At 43.6% G+C, this 20,985-nt stretch overlaps 1 protein-coding gene across 1 annotated transcript in view; it reads left to right on the top strand.

The window, feature by feature from the left end:
- Positions 1-20,985, top strand: part of tmtc2b (transmembrane O-mannosyltransferase targeting cadherins 2b) — a 97,027-nt gene that overhangs the window by 48,601 nt on the left and 27,441 nt on the right. The window contains exons 3-6 of the mRNA XM_061076231.1: positions 14,741-15,587; positions 17,819-17,933; positions 18,324-18,409; positions 20,341-20,525. Coding sequence (XP_060932214.1) covers positions 14,741-15,587; positions 17,819-17,933; positions 18,324-18,409; positions 20,341-20,525 — 1,233 coding nt within the window. The remainder of the gene's footprint in view (positions 1-14,740; positions 15,588-17,818; positions 17,934-18,323; positions 18,410-20,340; positions 20,526-20,985) is intronic.

Raw genomic sequence — 20,985 nt, 5'->3', positions numbered from 1 at the left:
CCTTGGTGTCCCCTGAACACACCGAGGCTCAGGTTTATCTTCAGAGGAACTTGAGACGTCCCTCTGCTCATTTTGTCTTTTGTCCAACATGCGACAACGCAACCGCTGGAAAATGATTTTTCGAAATGTGGGACGAGACCCAGCTGGCCCCTCAGTGAATGTCGAGCTTACACACTTTATCTTTTCACACCTCCGGTTTTCTGTTCACACTTTGGCTATTAGTGCAAGGTCAGTGCTTGAGAAGTGTGTGTGTGTGTATATGTGTTTTTGTGTGTTTTCGGTGTGTGTGTGTGTGTGTGTGTGAAATATGTCTGGAGGTGACAGAGTGTTGGACTGTGAGCTCAGGTGTTGAGCTGCTGGCTAGGGCCGACGAGGCCTGACCTCGGGGGGGTGTCGGAGATGGATCAGAGTGTGAGATGGGAGGTCCCTTCAAACATGTGTACGTGTGATATTGCATGGTTACACACTGCTTGCTGTGTGTGTGTGTGTGTGTGTGTGTGTGTATGTGTATGATATGCGCTACAGACCAGACATGCAAAATATGACATTGTTGTGCATTAGATGAGGGAAAGGGAAAACAAACCCCCCCACACGCGTTCTTACCTGGGGCTCCACAGATGCTCCTCAACGCTCTAATGGCTCCTGTCACTGTGTGATGGATTGGGCTCGGTGGGCTCAGCTAGCGCCCCCTGCCCTCGCCCACCTGCCTCTCACATGGGGATTCAAACCACCGCTTCTCGTCTGGAGGGAGGCGGGCCAGCAGGAAGTGTGCTTCACAAAAACACAGTTGTCGAAAAACAAGAAAGTAACAAAGGTAGATGATGCAACTTAAAATATTAGCTCAACATTTTGGGATTCATCCAAATTTCCGTTTAACAACTTTCATGTCTGTTCTTTTGAAATCAAGCTACAGTTAGTTTAGCACATAACTTCTTTTAATTAAGATACGATTTAGATCGATTAAGATAGATTTATTTGTCCCAAACTCATGCACAGACATGCACAAGCACACTCATGCAAGGAGGGATATTTAACCTCTGCTTTAACCCATCTGGTGCAGGACACACAGAGCAGTGGGCAGCCATGTACGGCGCCCGGGGAGCAGATGTTGGGGGAGTAAGGTGCCTTGCTCAGGGGCACTAGACAGGGTAGGGAGAATCCTCTTGGATTTTTGGACAGATTGTTGTTTCTCCGTGGAGTCGAACCAGAGACGAACCAGAGACCTTTTCTGCCCATAGTCCAAGTTTCTGCCACTAGTCCACCGCCTCTCCTAATAAATCTCTGACGGAAATGGTCTTTGTAGACTACGAAGGCCAAACTGAAATAAGATGATTGTTTGTATCACCAGTTTATCCCGACTTTACCATTGTACTGTTCGCTACTGTACCGTTGAGGAACTGGGATAAGTTGCCCCAAGAAAAATCCAACATTGTAAGGAGCCTTCGACGTTGGCTAAAATAGTCACAGAACTGTGAGGCCATCGGTCTATGTAGCCTTCGAAGGAGGTGGCAACAGGTAGCTTGAAATCTTGTCGTAATTTATGTTGTTGAGAGGCAACTGGTAGAGACTCCTCGAAAGCTCTGCATCGGCCAAGAAAGCAAGCAACCCACCATAATACCACAACATGTATTCTGCTCCAGGAGATGATATGACTTAATGAGCTTTTATCGTGGCGGCAGATGCTGCTTCCTTTGAGGCCTGTTAACTGTTTCCTGTTAGCTGCTAAGCTAATGCTAACCCCTCGCTGGATGCACATTTACAGAGTTGAAAGCAAATGAGCATTTTTCCAAAATGTCAAACCGTGTCTTAAGCTTTAACGGTTCTGTCTCTTTATGAGTTTGGATCCGAAGCACGTAAAGGTAATAAAGACATTCTCCGTACAGATGATTGAGCAGGTCCCTCGATCCCTGAATGTCAAAGCTTTTGGGGTAAAATGAGGCGAGAGCCGCCCCAGTGATGAGAAGTGACTTGAGCTGGGTTTGCATCGGTTGACCGTTCATCAGGCGTAAGTGAAGCTGACAGGCTCAGTGCCAGCGACAAGCCAGCACCACGACCCGGCCTGTGCCGACTGGGAGGAGATGAAAACAGAGCTCAGACGGAAAATGCCTCAAACAAAACCTTGTGTAGGTTTAAAAACCGATGCAAAGATTTCAGATTTCCCCCTTTGCTTTACTTCTGGATGGAAACGCCTGCTTACCCAGTTCTTTTTATAGCCAGCGTGTCTGAGAATCGATAGTGGCATGTTATGTAAGAGGTTGGTTCTGGGAAAGGAATGTCCCACAGCACCAGAGTCCTGTCGCGTGTCCTCGTAGCAAACGCACACAATGTCCTTAACGGATATATATATAATCTTGCAGCAACCGGCTTCACAGTAATTAAATGATTTTAATTAACCGAGACAATCGCTGTGTATTTTCTCTCAACCTTTTCTTAAGTTATCCTCTTTCATTCGGCACATTTGGACATTTTAAAGCTTTTTTCAAACTATGATATAAGTGCAAATACAATGTGGTCCTTTGTTTCTGTTGCCGACCATATAGCTCTTATTTATAGTTCCTTTTTATGGCCTCAGCAAATAGACTGCCATGTAAAATCAGTCAGCCAGAACTGCATTACTTGAGTCTTCCAGCTACAATACCAGTGTAAAACAGGACTTGTGTAAGCTTTTGTCAGGTATGGACATTTTGTGTAATTTGTATTTATCACAAATCTTTTAAATATGAAATTGAAGGGGGCATTTCAACAAAAACAGTGCTCAATTATAATAAATATTATTTTGAAACATATTCCAAAATCACAGTTGTAGACAAACGCAAATCATGTAGAAGTTGTTTTATGTTAAATGGAGAAAACAAGTTGTTCAGAGCTGGATGACAGTTTTTTTTAATTTTTTTAACTGGCTGTTTGTGTACTCACCAGAGTAATTAAGGCTTTTAGGAATCCTCATCAAAACAGGCGGCCACGGATCCAGTAAACTGTATAAACTGCAGCCAGAACTGTTGAGAGACGGATAAGAGAAATGTAATCATTGAGATGCAGGATGAACAAACTGCCACTTTACACAAACAAAAGGGAAACGAATGAAGGGGCCGATCTGCTGATCCCCTTCTGCTGATCATCATCTCATTGTGTTCGCATTGCATGAGGCTTGCGTATCTTCGACACGTCTTCAAGAGGAAGTGTGTCACGTGATTTTGTCAGATTCTCTGTCAGCCACTGATTTAGAAACTTGTTTACGCTCGAAATAATTTAATTCCGGCGATGTCCATTGTTATATTTTGACATAGAAATTACGAGGTTGCCACAACACCCACGTGAGCCATGTTATACTTAACTTAGCACTTAGATTTGAAATTCTACTGTTTTTGGATCAGGTTTGGACATAAAAACACAGCAAGAGCTTCATGGAGATTGTGAGATTGTGATCAGATGTCGGTGCAGATCCTGCTGATGTGTAGTGATATCAAGGATACGTGTTATTCTAAAATGATAAAACAGAAGTTTATACAGCCTCCATATTTTCATGACAGTGAATATTCTTCTAACAGCTCCTTCATCAGCTACACTGAGAAGTTGTTTTCTGATGAAGATGAGTCTCTGATCTGAGGAGAACACAGAAACGATGGGAGGAATAATTTAGAGATACATCTGTGAAGTGATTTCCAAACAACTTTGAATACATTATTCCATTAGTCTGTCTTTGTTCACGTCTCTTCTCATTTACATAATATTTCAGTGATTGTGGAGCAATGTAGTGAATTTTCAATATCCCCTGTAATGAAGCACCAGTGGAACCATCTTCAGCTATTTCCCCTTCACTGCTACTCCTCTCGTCCCCTCTAACTGTTTTCCATTCTTTCTTCTTTAGTGCTGAGTTGCATTTTTTTATGTCCTTAAACAGTCAGTCGACCATGTGGACTAAATGGACTCTGGCCCGCGCCCAATTCTAATTTCTCCACTGCGACACACTGGAGTGATTATCGCGGTGGTGAAGCGAAGCCACACGGGACAATCCACCGGTTGTAAACATGCAAATTGTGGAAAGAATCCCTCTTCGCATTAGGATGTGCAGGAGGAAATACCAGTATAGTTTTGAGACCTAGAATAATTAAATCCAGTCGTTTTGCAGGATCAAAGCAGCAGCATGTCCGTTCCTCGCTGCAGCTTTTACTCAAATTTAACTCTGCTGTGAATCTGATTGATCACCAGTAGAAATGTTCACGTGTTGCGTCTCATCATCCTGTCGCAGAAGGATTGGCTGCTGCAGTAAAAAGTCACACGAGACATACAGGTGACTGGTTTCTGTGCCAGCACATCTGGGAATTCTTCTCTCAATCCCCCAGATTCATTGGTAGTCTCGGGGCGTGCTGCTGTAGAATTGAGTTATCAAGCTCTGGAGTTGGGGGACGTGTGGATGCTCGGGGGCCGACGGAAAGCAAAGCGCTGCCTGCATACTCCCACAGCATTAGAGCTCTCTCACTTCTCTGCTCCATCGTTTGGGGTTTTCCTTTCTTTTCATTCTGTCATTTGTGTTAAAGTTCTTCCTCTTTCTCCCTATTCCCGAAGATTTTGTGAGTCTGATCCATGGAACCTCTTCTTTGGAAATTAGACCTGAGTTTGTTCTATCGGATAGGTTTTGTGTGCATGCTCAACATTTTAACTGGATTGTGAAAAGCTCCATCTGTGTAATCTCTTTTACTTCTCATTTTTGAACATGAAAAATGTCATAAGGTCATGGTTGAGTTTAGCTCTGAAGTTGCTTCTACCTTAATTAAAACAAGTAAAATTCCCATTCCAGCCGAGACTTCTCAGTCCCCTTCTTGCATCAGCGAGGTGTTCGCCACCTTTCTTCTGCTTCTCTTCATCCCCGTCGTGACAGCAGAGCTCATAAAGCTCCGTGTCAGAGGAGCAGTGGGACCAGAGAGGCTGAGTGCACTGGTTTTATTTTACAATGAGAGCGAACAAGCTGAGACGTTGGATCTGAAGCAGATTGTTGAGAACTTTGCAGCGCTCATGACTCACGGAGATCTATGAACAGATGTGTAACTCATTGTTCAGAGGAGAGAATCCACAGCTACAGTGTTGCCTAGCAATGTCTGTGCCGGTTGGCCGCGACCAAGCTGGACTTCTAAAACCTTCTGAAACTGGAACTGTGACGAAAAACAGCCAAAATATCTGTCGCGTTTCTCCCAGACCAGTCTGCTGCCACGACTACAGTTTACAAATGTACCAAAATGTACCAAAAACTTTCTTCATTTGACAACTTCCGTAGTTGCACCTCATAGTTATTCTTCTGTTAATTATTTAGGAAGTGGCAGGTGGATTTATGTCTCTGAATAATATACCGACATTCCAGATATTAAATTGAAATAACAAACATCTCTTTGTATAGCCACACATAACATCATATCACCATACAGTGAGCCTATACTCTCTTTTAATAAATACTCAGCATAGTGAATTATTTTTGGCAAGGCTGTTGTATGAGACAGCGATAATTTTACCTAGATGGATAATACGCTGCCGACTGAGTGTATTTGTAATGATCAGTTGTAAACAAAGGCTGCAAAGTGCCTGACTGGAATTAATTGGCTGCTCTTGGTACTCACACTTAGAAATAGTGTTTAAGCCTTGTAGCCTGAAGATGTTCTTTAATTAACTTCATCATATAATTCATATATTCCATCATAAATAATTATTAATATAGAATTGGTATCACATATTTACCCTCACTGTCCCCTTTTTATTAAATTAACACTAATTAACTGGCTTACCTTGTGCTTACATTTACTTGAGTTGAATTTGAATGTTTCTTTAAAAGTAACAGTACTATACAGTGCTACAAGTACTTAATCCATTACTGCATGGTATCGCAACTTCATAATACTCCCTCTCTTAGCTCTGTTTTTGGTCTCTACCAAGTCCCGAGGGAAATATGTGCCTCTAAATGCTTCACTATGTTGACCACAGACTGTCGCTCTGCTTAATGTAGCTGAGCAGTGAATTTGAAACAAATGTCCGACAGCACAAAATGGTCCTTTGAGCTCAGTGAGAGTGACAGTTTGAAAAGTTTGAAACCAAGTCAAGTTTTATGTTTTTGACCAGACAACTGAACAACGAGTAAAAATCTCCTCTGAAACCGACAGGAGCTTAAGATTTGGATGATATGATTTTGGACAACATTTTTCATATTGCATCATTGGAATTGTTTTTATTACCTTTGAGTACTTTAAGCACCACCTTGGAATCAAGTCTCTGAAACACAAAGTCACAGTTGTTCACTTTCCTGTGAAGAAACACAGCTCTTATTTTGTCGTTCACTTTCCAAACACACACTCAGTCACCCGTTGTCAAGTCCCCTGGCAAACAAGTGGAACATTATCATTTCATCAGTCATTTTGGACTCAGTTTTGAACCTGGACTGCTTCATTCGGCTTTTCGTCATCTTCCCCAAACCACAAGCGCTCTTTCAGTCCATGTTTGCCGAGGTTTCTCCCGTTCTTGTTACCAAACCAACCAGTGTAAACAGCAACAAACGGCATCCTGTCGCTGACGTGTGGTGGTCGACCGTAACGGGACACACACTGGAGAGCTATTTCGTAAAAGTGTTTTTTGCCGCAATTTTCTACATCCAGTACCCGACCTCCCCCCCCCCCAGACGGTAGATCTGCTTAACTGTGGACCCCAGCTCCGGCTTTGTGTGTCTCATTCATGCATGTTCTGTGGGAGCGTCTCTAAACCCCTGCAATAAAAAGGCTCTGATCTCCCAAATGCGTTGTAATGACTTGGAATCCATGCATGGGCCGGACTAATCTGCTCGGGGATACAACTGGCAACGCGTTTCCAAAACAGTAACAATTTTTAGATTTCTTTTCGGTCTCTATGTTCTTTTCCCATTTGTCTGTGAAATCCTTGAGAGACTGTGAGCAGAATGGAGTGTATAAGCTCTTACCTCCAACCCAAATTTCATCCCCCCCCGCCTCCCAGGACCTTGAATCAGCATCATGTCACAGCAAATTTGCAGTAGCGGCCGTACAAACCAGTTGGCCCATCGCGGTCGAAAGTAAATACGGGGAAGAGAAAGAGCAGAAATCAGGAACAGTGAGTTTGTTTTTCAATCCGTGGCTGTGGTTCCACTCAATAAATATCTCCTCTGAAATGTTAAGGGTTTGAGTTGACTTTAGGTTTTTCCATTGTGATTATGTTCTTATTGTTTGGCCTGTCTGACCCTTTACTGCCGTGGAGTATACTGCTGAAAATGAATTTAGAGCAGTTTCATCTTCGGGGGGCTTTTCAGAGAGTGAGTTATGACGTGAGACCCTTGTGTGGCTGCGTGACCCGTGCAACAAAAGCAGAAAACAGAAAAGCCACACAAAAAAAAAAAATGGCTGATTTGGATCTTGGTTGTACCAGTCAGCGGCTCGTGCAGGAGTTTAACGTGAGGAGGACAAATTGTCGTACGGAGAAGTTTTGTTGCTTTTCCACATTTTGTCAACTCGGGTTTCAGTGACCACGGAGAACTTGGAGAAGTGGAGGATTTTCCATTGATTAACTGTTTATGTTCCTTTCCTCGGGCCCTCCCTCGATAACACCCCTCTGTCCCGTACACATTTCAACCCCCCTCCAGAGGCACCTTCTGGCTGGGGGCAGAAAGCGATGGGTCTTTCCTGTGCCATTATCTCTCTATTGATGTCTGATTGCCACTGATGGGAGAATAAATCCACCCTGATTTTGGCACTTGGGCAGTGGAGAGACCCCCTCGCGGCCCCTCACCCGGGGTCATCTGGCTCCGGCATGAAGAGAGGACATTTATTTTAGCATGATTGGGACATCGAGAATAAGTGTGTTTAAAGAGGCTGAGTTGAAGTGAGGCAGAGCGAGGCGAGCTGGAATGTTGAGTGAAGGTTTAGAGAGAAATGGATCCCGTGTTGGTTCAGTGATTACGGTTAATAAAAGCACGGCCGAGCGAGCGTGAGCCGACGTGTTTGAAGATGTCCTGGTCAGAAGTTTGCTTGCTGAGATTTATTTGCTTTCACCACATGCGTTTTAATTCCAACCGGTTTTTTTCACATCAGGTCTTTGGGGACAGGCAGCGAGAATCAAACGGGAAAAATGTTCAGCATGGATTCTGAGGACCACCTAATGTTGTGTGGGGGTCGTTCCCCTTTGTTTTTTACCTCCTCCGTGCTCTCACACCCCCGCATGGATGGAGACTCTCTCATCTTTAATCTTTTACAGTCAATAGTCTCCAACAAATTCCTGCTCATCACCGTACCGTTTCCCGCCCCTTTGCTCTTTCTCAGACAGATCCCCTCCCTCCCTCATCTTCACAGCTCTGTCTCTCCACCAGTCAGACCAGCCGACTCAGTGGGTTTTCTGATGGGTTCACACAGGTTAAAAGCTTTGATCATGAGCAGTGCGCGGCAGGTCCAACGGGGGGGTTTGGCTCCTCGACCCTCTCGCACCACGTGTCCTGCAGTCCAGCAGCACTTCACTCGACTTGAGGTCAACTGAAGCTACACACTGTCATTTATTTGGGGTTATCTGTGCTCAAGTGATGACAGACTCCTTGTTGGTCTCAGGAATGAGAATTTATCACATGTGCCATGAGATGATTCATGGTCTGATCTGTCTTGTGTCAACAATTGTGTTTATACAGTATGTGTATATCAGTCACCACAGTCTTGTTTAATGTAAATGGATACTTCAACACTTTGGTGATTGAAAACTTGTTTTTTGAGCATTAAATCATTGTTGCTAGTCATATCTGTACAGAATTTCACTTAGAGCTTGAAGACTGAAAACAATGGTGAGAGGTCGGGTAACTCAGTGTTTCTTAAGCCCATCAATTCACACGTTATGTGTGGATCTTCAATATTTCCTGTCTTGGTGCTAAACTAAGCTAAGTGGCTGATTTGTAGTTTGTACATAAAGATGGACGACAGGACAGCTCCTCAAAAGTGAAGCCAAACCATCTTTGTCGCCACCTGGTGGATGGATGCACAATAGGTTATAAACCCTACCTTCTCCATGTGAGTGGATGGGACATGGGTGAATTTCTCAAAGATATTTTTTGTCATTTGAGGTAGTATTTTGGTTTTAAGTAGATATTCAATGTTTTAAAAAAAAAATTGTGTAAAGTCCCGATAGACAGCTGACAAAAAATTGCAATCGGATACCGTGGCTCCATTCCACAATCACAACTGGCCATACGTACGCTCCCATTGATTACAAGTGCACACATTTATAGCAGCACCCTTATCCAGTGTGTAACCGGAGGAAGCGTAGATGTTTCGTCCATCTTTATTTACACTCCATCGGCAGCTGGCTTCAGCTTCACACAGCAAATAAGCACATTTCCCAGTCAGTAAATTCACGGAGAAAAAAGACTCGGCTTAATCACATTTAGAAAACACAAGCCAGCTGTTGGTAATCCATTACACGTTGTTAGGAAGTGAATAGTTGGGCTCTTATCTTGTCCTGCCTGCTAACAATCACGTTTTACACCCAAAGGTTCTTTACTGTCTCCGAGGAGCGGATCACAGCAGCTGCTGCTGATAAGGCAGGGGGGGGGGGGGAGAGATAGATGGTGAATTTGTGGTTCATCAGCTACAAGCTTGATTAGTTGATCCAGCAGTCAAGGAGAAAAGCACACAAGCTGATTGTACATCCATCCATCAAACCTTCAGAAAGATTTATGCAGACTTTTTAAAGGGAATCTGGTTTTCTCACCAAATCGGAGCCGTGTGTCTGTGCCTGAAGGCTTTGAAGGTGGTTGTGCTCTCTGATTGGAACCCCGTGCTCATTTTCACTTCTATTACAAGTCCATCAATGTGTAGCAGAATCTGATGAAAGGCCCGGCGCAGACAATTGATCTCGCTAATGACGAAGAGGAGGCGCTGGGCGGACGTGCCACTTCTCCTTTCGTAGGATTTTTCTCCGAGGCGCTTTCCGTAAACCTGTCACGTCGTTGCCGTTTGATGAACAACTTAGATGTGTCATGTGATGGATTTTCCTTAAAATGCATTTATAAAAGTGAAGGTGTGCATTGGCCAATTATTCAAAAAAGCCTGTGTGTACCCGGAGGATAGAGCAATCCTCTCCAAACTAATTAATTACATTTCTCTCCGGGCGCTTTCCACTTCATTTTGCCTCAAGACTTCTCAAGCGGATGTTAGAATTTCTTTTTTTCTTAGATTGAGTTTTCTCCTCGGTCAATTCAACCTAATCAGAGTGTTGAAGGAAAAAGGGGGGGTAGCACAGGCACAAATGGGGATTCCTTAATTGGCCTGATTTGCATTTCATCTCTAAGGATATTTTATTCACACGCCTGCCCTATAAAGGCTAAATTGTTTCAGTTCTGAACTGATTGCGCTTGAAACACAAAAGGGAGGGGAAAGAAAACACTGGCCTCATGCCTCCTACCGGGTTGTGCAAAACCACTTATTTCAAACTAAACTGGATTATAGACAAAAGACCCAAAGCTGGAATGCCTCGGTTTTTCCCTGCATAATAGAGCCGTCGCACCCGGGGAGCCGTTGCCGGGGCTGGTAATTGAACTTATGCCTTTGAATGGCAGACATTTTGACCGCGGGCATATTAAGGAGGATGCACATGTTTGTTTATCCAAGACATAATGGACGTGAGGTTCATGTTGTTGGTAATATGTCCTCCAGAACATCTCTGGAGCACTTCCTGTTTACTCGCTGCCAATGTATTTATTTTTTTGCCTTTACAATTATTTTTCCGTAGAATGTTGTTGAAGGAGGCCAAGAAGGAGCAGTGGGGTTACAAACGTTAGCAATAAATGGATTATTTTTATACTGCATGAAAACAAGGTGAATTTCAATGTGCAAGTGAATGTAATGGTGTTGTCTGAGCAGGGGGGGGGCTTGTGTTTGTCCCAGTGCCAGGTTTGGATGAGTACGTGCCAGGTTGTCATCAGCAGAGGTGGATATTCACTTGTGCCGTGTCATTGTGCTGCAGCCAGAATAAAGCTCTGCAGAATCAAAAAAACAAAAAATAAATCAGCCGTAAACAACAGAGCACCCCCCCTCAGGCTGTTGTGTGGTTGGGAACTTGGCACGCTGCACTGTCTGCATAACACCCACGTCCTTGTTGACCTGCTCCGTCCGTCTGTCCTCTAATTCACCACTAAAGGCGAAAGTCTCCAGCTTGTGCCAGAGAGTCGTCTTGAGGAGTCGTAGAAGAGCCTGTTAAATCTGAGCTGGATTCCCCCCCGCAGCAGTGATTGAGATGCATTAACACCACTCAAAACCTCTCCGCACAAAGCACAGCCCTCGATGGGGCCTCGCAGACCACTTCAGTCCACTTCGCCTCCTTTGCAGATTTCCAGCTCACCTGCTTGGAGAGAAAAGTGGCTGCAGGACGTCTGGTTCTACACTCCAGTGGTTTTAGGGAGGGAATGAAATGGCACGTTAAAGCTGTTGTGTGTGTGTGTGTGTGTGTGTGTGAGACTCGAGGAGGAGGATGATGATGGTGATCCATTCATCCCAAGGGTTCATATGCAGTTCGGAAGACAGATTTAAAAGTTAGGCTGGAAGAGAGAGTTGTACTTTTTTGGGAACTATTGATTTTAATAGTTATGTTATTCTTGTAGGTCTTATACTGCAAATGCGTAATTTTTCTTTCTTTCTTATTTGTAAATAATAAATAAAAGGTAAATAATTTTCTATAATGCACATTATTTTCAAGTTTTTTGAACTTTTATTGATTGTGTTTTTTGGCATCTTATTCATTTTTAAAATATGGGAGGTAAGATTTCTACAAAAATAAATGCGATATAAATACAACTAAAGTTTTTCAAAAATCTAGGACGACGCTGCTGCAACTTTTTCTGTAATATGACCGTAAAAGGAGTTTTGTAATTTTGGGAAATTAATTTCTTGGCTGTGAGCTGTAGCCTCCTAATTATAGTACAGATGTCAGAGTGCTTTCGATCTCTGGGTTAGAATATCGACACGTTCAATGTTTCCTAAAATACTGAACCTTTTCTTTTAACCGGTACAGAAGGATCGATCCCTTCAGCCTTTCTTGATGTGTCTATTTCTGGTTTTAACTCAGCAGGCAAATCCACAATCAGCAGTAACACTGATGCACAATTCCCTTGAATCACGACGGCTAATTAAGTCGATTCTGAAACACAGTGTTCACATCAGTTCGACAGGAAATTGGGCTTTTTTAATAGGACAATTTTAAGGTTTTCTAAACACAGGCTCCATTGTTTTGTTTTCAGTTGCTGTGCTCTGTGTTGTTATGTTGGACTGTGGTCACAGTCGGTTTTGAAGAAGCTTCATTAGACGACATGCTGAAGCGCTTCACGCATGAAGTCCCACTCCCTGCACAGCACATCAACCTCATATTCTTATTTCACTGTTATTTAACAGCATCTGAGAGTAATTTTCTAATGCTTTTAGATTCTGTAGAAAAGACCGTTCTCTGGGATTTACTCTGTTCCGTGTCCAGCCCACATTTTCCCTCTGGATTTCCATGGGGAGCTGACGGTTACAGTTTTGGCAGTTGCTGATATTAATGAGAAACGGGGATGTGGATTGAAACGATGACCTTTTGTTGCCAGGCGATGGAACAACTTCTTCATCGGTGGTATATCCTCACAAAAAAACTGATGCACCGCAGGTAGTTGTCAGGTCTCCAGTGAAGGTTCTGACAGCTGACCTTATACCAGCTGATTTCTTTTTTTTTTTCTTTTTTTTTTTGCATGCTTGTGATATTTCCCAAAACTGCCACGAGTGCCGGATACAAACGTGATGCTTGAACCACACTGGTTGTTCTCTGAGCTCCTGAGACGTATCACTATTCTGATTAGCGTGAAGGAATAATTCTATTATATTAATAATATAAATAGTATTATACATGTTTAGGTAATTCTCTTTTCTTCTGTAATATTCTGATTGTACCATAAACCACTGTCAGGATTTTAATTTGTTGTAGAATCCGACTGGATTATTGGGGGACGATGTTGATTCTGATCAATTCTTTATAGATAGATGGAAAGATGGATTTATATATATATATATAGACTAGAGGCTATATATTGAGCCTGTATCTAAAGATGGGGTTTTCAAACCCTAATGACAAAGACAGGTTATAGTGGCTTGACATTTTAAGGTTTAATCAAATTTATACCTTGTTATAGATATCTAGAAATAAAATAAAAAACAAATGCAGCCAAATAAATGGAACTTGATTTAAGGAAAACACTTTGTTACATTAGATCTAAACATAAATGGGCATTTATATGCTTTGTTTACTCTTAAAGTAAAGGTTTTCATATCAAAGCATATTGGTAAACAAAACAGCCAATACTGATACATCCATAAAAAGCTCATATTATAGAAACAGCTTGTATTGGTGTACTTTATATTGTCAGGTGCTGTTAGCATGTAAACTCCTGATATTGTACTAGTGCAAGTATCATCTGCTTGTAGATCATTTTCATGCTGATCTCCTGTGTTAAGTTAGTGTTGGTCTGCAGCTCTTTGCCTAAGCAGTGATCATTAACAGAGCGCCCCCCCCCCTTGCCACGTGTCCCCGGCGGTCACTGAATCTGTAAATGACAACGGGCTAGACAAGGGAATCAATAGCCCCCCCCTCAAAGCAGTGGCTGGGCTGAGGTTTATGATCACAGATGAGACAGGTCTGTGCCCTCTGGTTCATGTGCAGATGGAGAAAGATGACATCCAGTGGTATGGAGGTGATGTGGGGCTGTAGCCTGTGGTGCCTGGGATTTAACTTTAAATAATGAAAAGGATCGCATCTGAGGAAACGTCCAGACTGGGATGCCCTGGAGATTTAGATTCAGTCTGTGGAGACTAATGCAACAAACCATCGCCGCATACCTCGCATCTCGATTTTCTATCTTTTCTGGCCTTCTGCAGTACGGCATTTTTTCTCTTTTTCATTTCATTTTCTTTATATATTTGTGAAGTAACATAACAAAGTATTACTGCAGGATTTGAGTGGACGCTGCTGCGCAAGGTTTCGAGAAATCTCTGACATTTTCCAATTTGAATGGAATGATTGTTTCTTTGGATCCAAACAGTGGAACATGCCTGTGGGAAAATATGTCCGGTCACTTTTCATAGCTCTGCCAGCAAAGTATTAAACAACCAAACACACTATAAATATCTCATAGGCATTTCCCCATGTTATACAGCAACGTGTTTAATATCAAGTCTGTAATTTGATGAATGGAGTTCATAAAGTTGTGTTTCTTTTGAGAGATATAGAGAGGCCATAGAGGGGAAAATATCTGCATGAATATAGAGTTATGATATAAAGTCACCTTAACTTACAAAACACTGGAGTTAGTGTTCAGGCTTGATTAAAAGACGTTAATGTGCCATTTTTCCTGCTTGTTTGATATAAAAAGGGGTTTAAAAAGTCAATATCAAACGATAAATAGATGATAAAACCAAAACGGATCATATCAAACTTAACTTATTTTGTCATTATTTTCTAACTTGGTCTTAAACACTCTTTCTGCCATGTAGCCGTTTTTTTCTGGAGAGTTGAATTCAAGTAAGATGAGACATTTCTTCATGTGATTTCCAGTCCAAAGTTTGGGTCAAATTACAACCACCCAGAAAACTAGCTCTCAGCTGGATTCTCTCATAAGTGCAAATATATAATCTCCGACAGTTCTTTTTCTTTTTCGATTTTATTGAAGGTTTCAGTCTGTGTTGTCTTTGTCTTTCAGAGGAAGAACGTCCACCTGCTGCTCAACGTGTTTCTTCTGGCCGGCTGGGGAGCCGTGCTGCTGGCCGGCCGCTTCTACTGGATGGGCAACAAGCCGCCCAACTTCTCCAACTCCGACAACCCGGCGGCCGACTCGCCCTCGCTCCTCGCCAGGTCGCTCACCTTTTTCCACCTGCCCGCCGCCAACTTTTGGCTCCTCCTCTGCCCGGACATGCTCAGCTTTGATTGGTCGATGGACGCCCTGCCTTTGATCCGGAGCTTGGCCGATTCGAGGAACTTCCACACGGGGGTCTTCTACCTTGGACTGCTCCTGCTGGCTTGGTTTGGCCTGTGGACGCACCACACAGCCAAAAGCAAGGAGACGAACGGCAAAGCCCATCATTACACCAACGGCAAAAACGGACACAGCAATGGACACAGTTACCAAATCAACAATCATGAACACACAAACAATTCCCACTCAGGCACTAACAGTAACAGTACTCAAAACGGTACCAAGAAGTACCATGAGATCAGGACTCCTCTGCCCACCTCGGAGAACGTGGTGGTGTTCTCTCTCGGCCTGTTGGCGATTCCCTTCCTCCCTGCCACAAACCTCTTCTTCTATGTGGGCTTTGTGATAGCAGAGAGGGTCCTGTACATCCCCAGCATGGGCTTCTGCCTGCTGGTTGCCGTGGGGATGAGGTCGCTGTACGTCCGGCTGCGGCGCCGATCCTTCAGGACGATGTTGGTGTACTGCAGCGCCGCCCTGGTGCTTCTGTTCGGCGTCAAAACTGTGATGAGGAACCGCGACTGGCGGAATGAGGAGATGCTCTACAGGTCAGGGATTTATGTCAATCCTGCTAAAGGTGAGAACCAACACTGACCCACGCTGTCATTCACACAAGCATGCACACAGGTTTAAATTATTGTTTTTTTAATATGATGCCAGTAAACATCCACATTTTTTTTGTTTAATAAGCATTTAGTCCATATTAATGAATGGTAGTGCTAATGATAAGTAGCTTCAAAGCAGGCAGTGTGGCTGCACTAACCTGATAACATTGGGGCCAAAATGAAAAGCAAGATGTTCCCTGATGCATGTGTGCTCCGCTCGTGTGCACTGACTCTGTAAGTCTGCTGCTGGCCCGAATAACTCAAAGTAAATCTTCTTCAAAGTGTCTCGTCTTCATCACTCAGCCTTACCGCTTGATATTCAAGTTCTTACAAGTAAGAGGCAGAGTGAAGCTGGCGTGAATTTTGAAAAACCAAAGGCCATGTTCCTTCTAAGAAACACCAAATGTTACTGTTTATCACGCGTCTTGTCAGCCAATCTGTTTCATGACACCAGCGGCCGCGTGTCGCGTTGTGTCAGCAGCTCTGATTGGCAGCTTCAACAAGAGATAGAATATTCATCCGCGTTCACATTCAAGGTCACGATCGCAGAGTGAAGTGCTCCGAGCTGCTGAGGAGAGGAGGAAGGCAGGGACACACAAGGCAACAGCAGGACACGTTGTGTTAGCTAATTTCCCTTTCAGATTCGGCAGCCGAGCTGAGGCATGACAGCTGTTTGCTTTGGCAGACCAGAGCAGCAGCAGCAGCAATGTCCCCAACTCACACTCATCATGGCTAATATCAGATTTGAATGGTAACTCAGCCTCAAACACAGTCACTGGAAAAATGAAATCTCTTTGCCATAAAACCTCTTGACTGTATCTGTGCACTACTGGATCCACAGATACATGAAAGAGATTTCTGCCTGCATTTGTTCATACTGAATATTCTTCAGGGATCCGTTAGACGTTTGGAGTTTGAACAGTTAAGTAAACACAGAGCTTGAAGGGACTCTCAATATTTTAACATGTGCCAACAAAAGCAGCACGAGTCAGAATTGTATATTCACAGCTAGTGGAAATGCGAGGAGGTGCATTATCTCAGGGTTTAGACACACTAATGATATACTTGTGCGTTTATATATGACACTATAACACAAATCTGTAGCTGTGTCTCAATTCAGGGGCTGCATCCTTCGGAGCACCTGGTCTACGGAGCCTATGTGGTCGTGTAGACTGCGTCGGCTGAAACCAAAATGAGACGATATGGTCTTCCTGTTGTGTCAGCAGGTTGTCCAGCCCTTACAGTCGTCACCTAGCAACAGAGCTACAGACGGATAACATTCTTTTGTTTTCGTACTTTTCGTAATACCATTCAAAATGAATTCTTCTGACGTTTTTGCCTCACTCCTTTTGCCGCCGTTACCTCTTTGAAAAACAGTAGGTCACTCAAGCGCAATGACTCATGGGATATTTTGAGCCGGGCTGTTGCTCGGGGGGTGGAAGGACACAGTTGTCGGAGCCTTCGAACTGGGACAGCCTGTGACATAATCGGTCAACAAATGAGGCTTCAGGAGGACGCGGCCCCTGGAAGGAGACACAGTGCGTTTAATCACAGCCTCTTCAAAGATTCTTTAAAAAGCAAAGTTATTGTCGGGTTCGTGCAACCGGAAAAACCTCAAATAAAGATTAACGATGATTTCTTTGCGTGGTGATGTGCACTGGCTACTAAATATCAGCCATTAAAGTTCAGTGTGTTTCCCTCTTCCGCTGTCATTTTACATCCACCGAGTTTCTTTTGTTCCGTCTCTTCCCCCTCTTCAAGTCTTTTCACACTTCACCAGTCTCTGCACAAAATGTACAAAAGCTCTTAGCAACCTTTTTCATCCACCTGTCAGATACTGAATTATGCCATTCAGCGGTAATGCCATTAGCCGTGCAATAGCACTGTGGTGGTCTTCTTTTCATTCAGGCTCTCATAGGAATCACTGGTGGTTTGGGCACAAAGCTCCCCCGGTGGGTGTCATCTATTTTTACTCATAACGTTTTCGGTGTTCCAGCCGGAGCACCGTGCTCCTCAGAGGTTAAAAACACTTATCCCACCACAGTGTGAGGCCGTGAATAACAAAAGGAAAAATGATTACTCTGCCACAGAAACGTTGTCTGCTGCTTTCAGGGCTTTTTAGCCATCAGGGTTAAAAACATGTTATTCAAGAGGGTTCTCCTTTCATTCTGTTTGATTAACTTCTGCTTTTGTAACCTGTCAGCATGGGGCAACCTTGGAAACGTCCTGAAGAGCCAGGGCGAGATGGAGGAGGCTGAGCAGGCGTACAGAAACGCCCTCTACTACCGCAGCAACATGGCCGACATGCTGTATAACCTGTGAGTTTGCTACTTATCTTTCTTTTAAGTGCAATTTTAATTACTTGAAAAGTAAAGTGCATGAACAAATGGTGTCTTTTTTCTCACGCGTGTCCATTGATCAGACTTGTTCTCTCTGGGGAAGCGTCTTGTATTCCCCAGAGTGCGGTTTGCCTGACAGGATATCTAATGATGCTGGTTTAGCCTGAGGGGAAAATGCAAAACATCCACAGCCAATACTCACACTGTGCTCAAATGTCTGTGGTTTCCTCAGATCAAATAAATAAACGGAGCAGCTTTATCAAGTGCTGGTGTTCATGCGTGACACCAACAGAAGCTCATAACTGGAAACATCTCTTTTTGAGTTTCTTAAGCTCTAAACGTCGCTTCTCTCTCTTTTGTCTGTTCCAGCGGTTTGCTGCTGCAGGAGAGCAACAAGTTCGCGGAGGCTCTCCACTACTATAAGCTGGCCATTGGGAGCAGGCCAACCCTGGCTTGTAAGTACAGCTCCTCTTTTCTTTTCTCTTTTTTTATTGACAATCTCCAGCTCTTGCGGTTGTGGCTGTGCTGTGTCCAGGCAACAGTGAGCACAGGCTGTGGTTAATGCGGAGGGATAGGAATAGGTGGCAAAGGGCAGCGGGTATACGGCTGAATTAAACATTCAACACGGCTGTCAGGCGGCCTCTCGAAGCCAAGTCATGTCAACAGATCAAGTAACTGCATTATGTCATTTATTATGAATCCAGGCCGAGGCACTCTCTCCCTTCTTTGAATCCGTCCTTCCTTCCTCACGTTCCTCATCTTTTCCATTTTCCCCCAGAACTATATAATTTCCGCTCATTGTCATCTTCGCTCCCTGATTAGAACAAATAGCTGCGTGTCTTACCTGATCATGCAGGAAATTAGCTCCCCATTGTTCCAGGCATTAGTCAATGACAGATAAACAGAGAACCCTAAACGTCTCTTCCCTTTTTTATTCCTGGCATTAATTAGAGACCTAATCAAGATGATGGTTCGACTAGAAAATTTCCGTTCAGGGTGCAATTATCCAATCTGTTCTTGCCCGATAACAAGGTTAATTAATTACCCCGAGCAGCAGACACGTTAGGGGCAGAATGAGAATGTGACAGTTAAGGGTTTTTCCTCAAGGTTGCACCATTACTCACTGCCTAGTTGGGAGCTAACCAGTGCAAAGTGTAGCGTTTTGTAGAGACATCCTGATTTGTGATAAAGCTCTATTGATGCCTGTCAGTTTTTTTTTGCAGAAATCACTTTACAAACCAATGAAATCGGGGAAAAAATACTGCTTTTGTGTGTCTGTGGGTTTTGTTATTTGTCCCCTGTCAGTGCTGATTCATGCAACGGGAAACAAACGTCTAGAAATTGACAATTGAGAGCCGCTCCACATGGGACAGATAAGACTGCGAGGCGTGAGGATGCGGAGATAAATAATTTCAAGCTTTTTGAGAAGACGAATCCCAAGGACAGAGGGAGACGGAAACTTCTTTGTGTAGAAAAAGGCTGTTTGATTCTCAGATTCTCAGCCGCCGCCTTTAACTTGATTTTATGCCAACAGCCGATAGGAAGACGAGACTTCCAGATTGATCTGCGGCATCGAGTTAATTTATTCCAACAGCCAGTCTCGATCGGGAGTTGTTTACAGAGGCGGGTCCACTGGGACTAATTACACTCGCTGCATATCGATCATCGGACGCTGTCTTTGACCGCTCGAGAAAAAAAGTTTAACAAGCCTCCAAAGTGTCCCACGGGGTCCAGGCAAAGGTCAGACGTACAGTTCAGTGGAAACGATTAACAGTGGGTCATTGTTCCAGCCTGAAGGTGTATTTCTCTAAAGAGTCGGTCATTACTCACCATTTCAGCACCGTTCATCTGTGGCTTCAGGTCAGGGAGAAACTTAGTGTGTGTCAATGGAACAGGCCGTTTAGGGGAGGAAGTAATACACGTACAACACAATTGACTTATTTTGTTCTGTCCGAGGAAACTATCAAAGAATCTGTTCGTATATATTCTTTAAAATGTCTAAAAACAACTAGACCGCTGTTCTTTCCTTCCACTGTTTTTTTGGGTCAATTTAACAATTAAGAGTTTAAACGGTAACGGTGGTGAAGACAACCAATCCCATGATCCCACGCTGCTTCACAATATCATTAAACAAGTTCTTTGGTTACCCTTTTGATTGTGAGATGGAAGTTTTATATTGTATGTGTAATTATTAGTTAAATCAACAACAAGAAACAAATATGTTGCATGTATGGAGGAGTCTGGGATGGAGGAGTAAGTGGCAGATGATTTGAAGTTTTACTACAAAATCCTACAACCACAAAGTCGTGAATGGACCATCGACTGTGATGATTGAAACACGCAACTTTCTAAGCTAACGCCGTTTTTCGTCTTTTCTCCTTTTCAGCGGCCTACTTGAACACGGGCATCATCCTGATGAATCAGGGTCGCATGGACGAAGCCAAGCGCACCTTCCTGACCTGCGCTGACATCCCGGACGAGAACCTGAAGGACCCCCACGCCCACAAGAGCTCGGTCACCAGCTGCCTGTACAACCTGGGCAAGCTGCTGCACGAGCAGGGACATCAGGAGGTAACGACCCGCTCCACCGACGACCATCAGACATACACGTGTGCTTCAGGAAATCATTTTGCATGCTGGGACTTTAATTTGCAGACGTGCACGATAGTGTTGAAGACGCTGTTTTAATTTAATGCTTCAGAAAGCACAAAATATCTGGTGCGGAGCTGCAGTCATTTCCAAATGTGAGGAACGGTTATTTCCTCACTAAGCTGGTAAATGTGATAAGAAATCCAACATGCAACTTCCTATAGAAATTAATAATACAGAATATAAACACTAGCACATGCTTAACATGCAGATCACATCCACATGTTGGCCTTCAGATTACATTTACTCCAGGTCCCATAAACAAATGTACTTTTAGTTTAGTCTAACAAACACCACGGCTGCCACCCTAGAAAAGAATCAGCTCAGAGTTACACGCTGTAAATAAAAAACCTAATGTGTTGAGATAAAGTGCAGCGTTTGC

The sequence above is a fragment of the Limanda limanda genome, chromosome 8, assembly GCF_963576545.1.
Source record: "Limanda limanda chromosome 8, fLimLim1.1, whole genome shotgun sequence".
Taxonomy (NCBI): domain Eukaryota; kingdom Metazoa; phylum Chordata; class Actinopteri; order Pleuronectiformes; family Pleuronectidae; genus Limanda; species Limanda limanda.
This window is presented reverse-complemented; position numbering and strand designations above follow the sequence as displayed.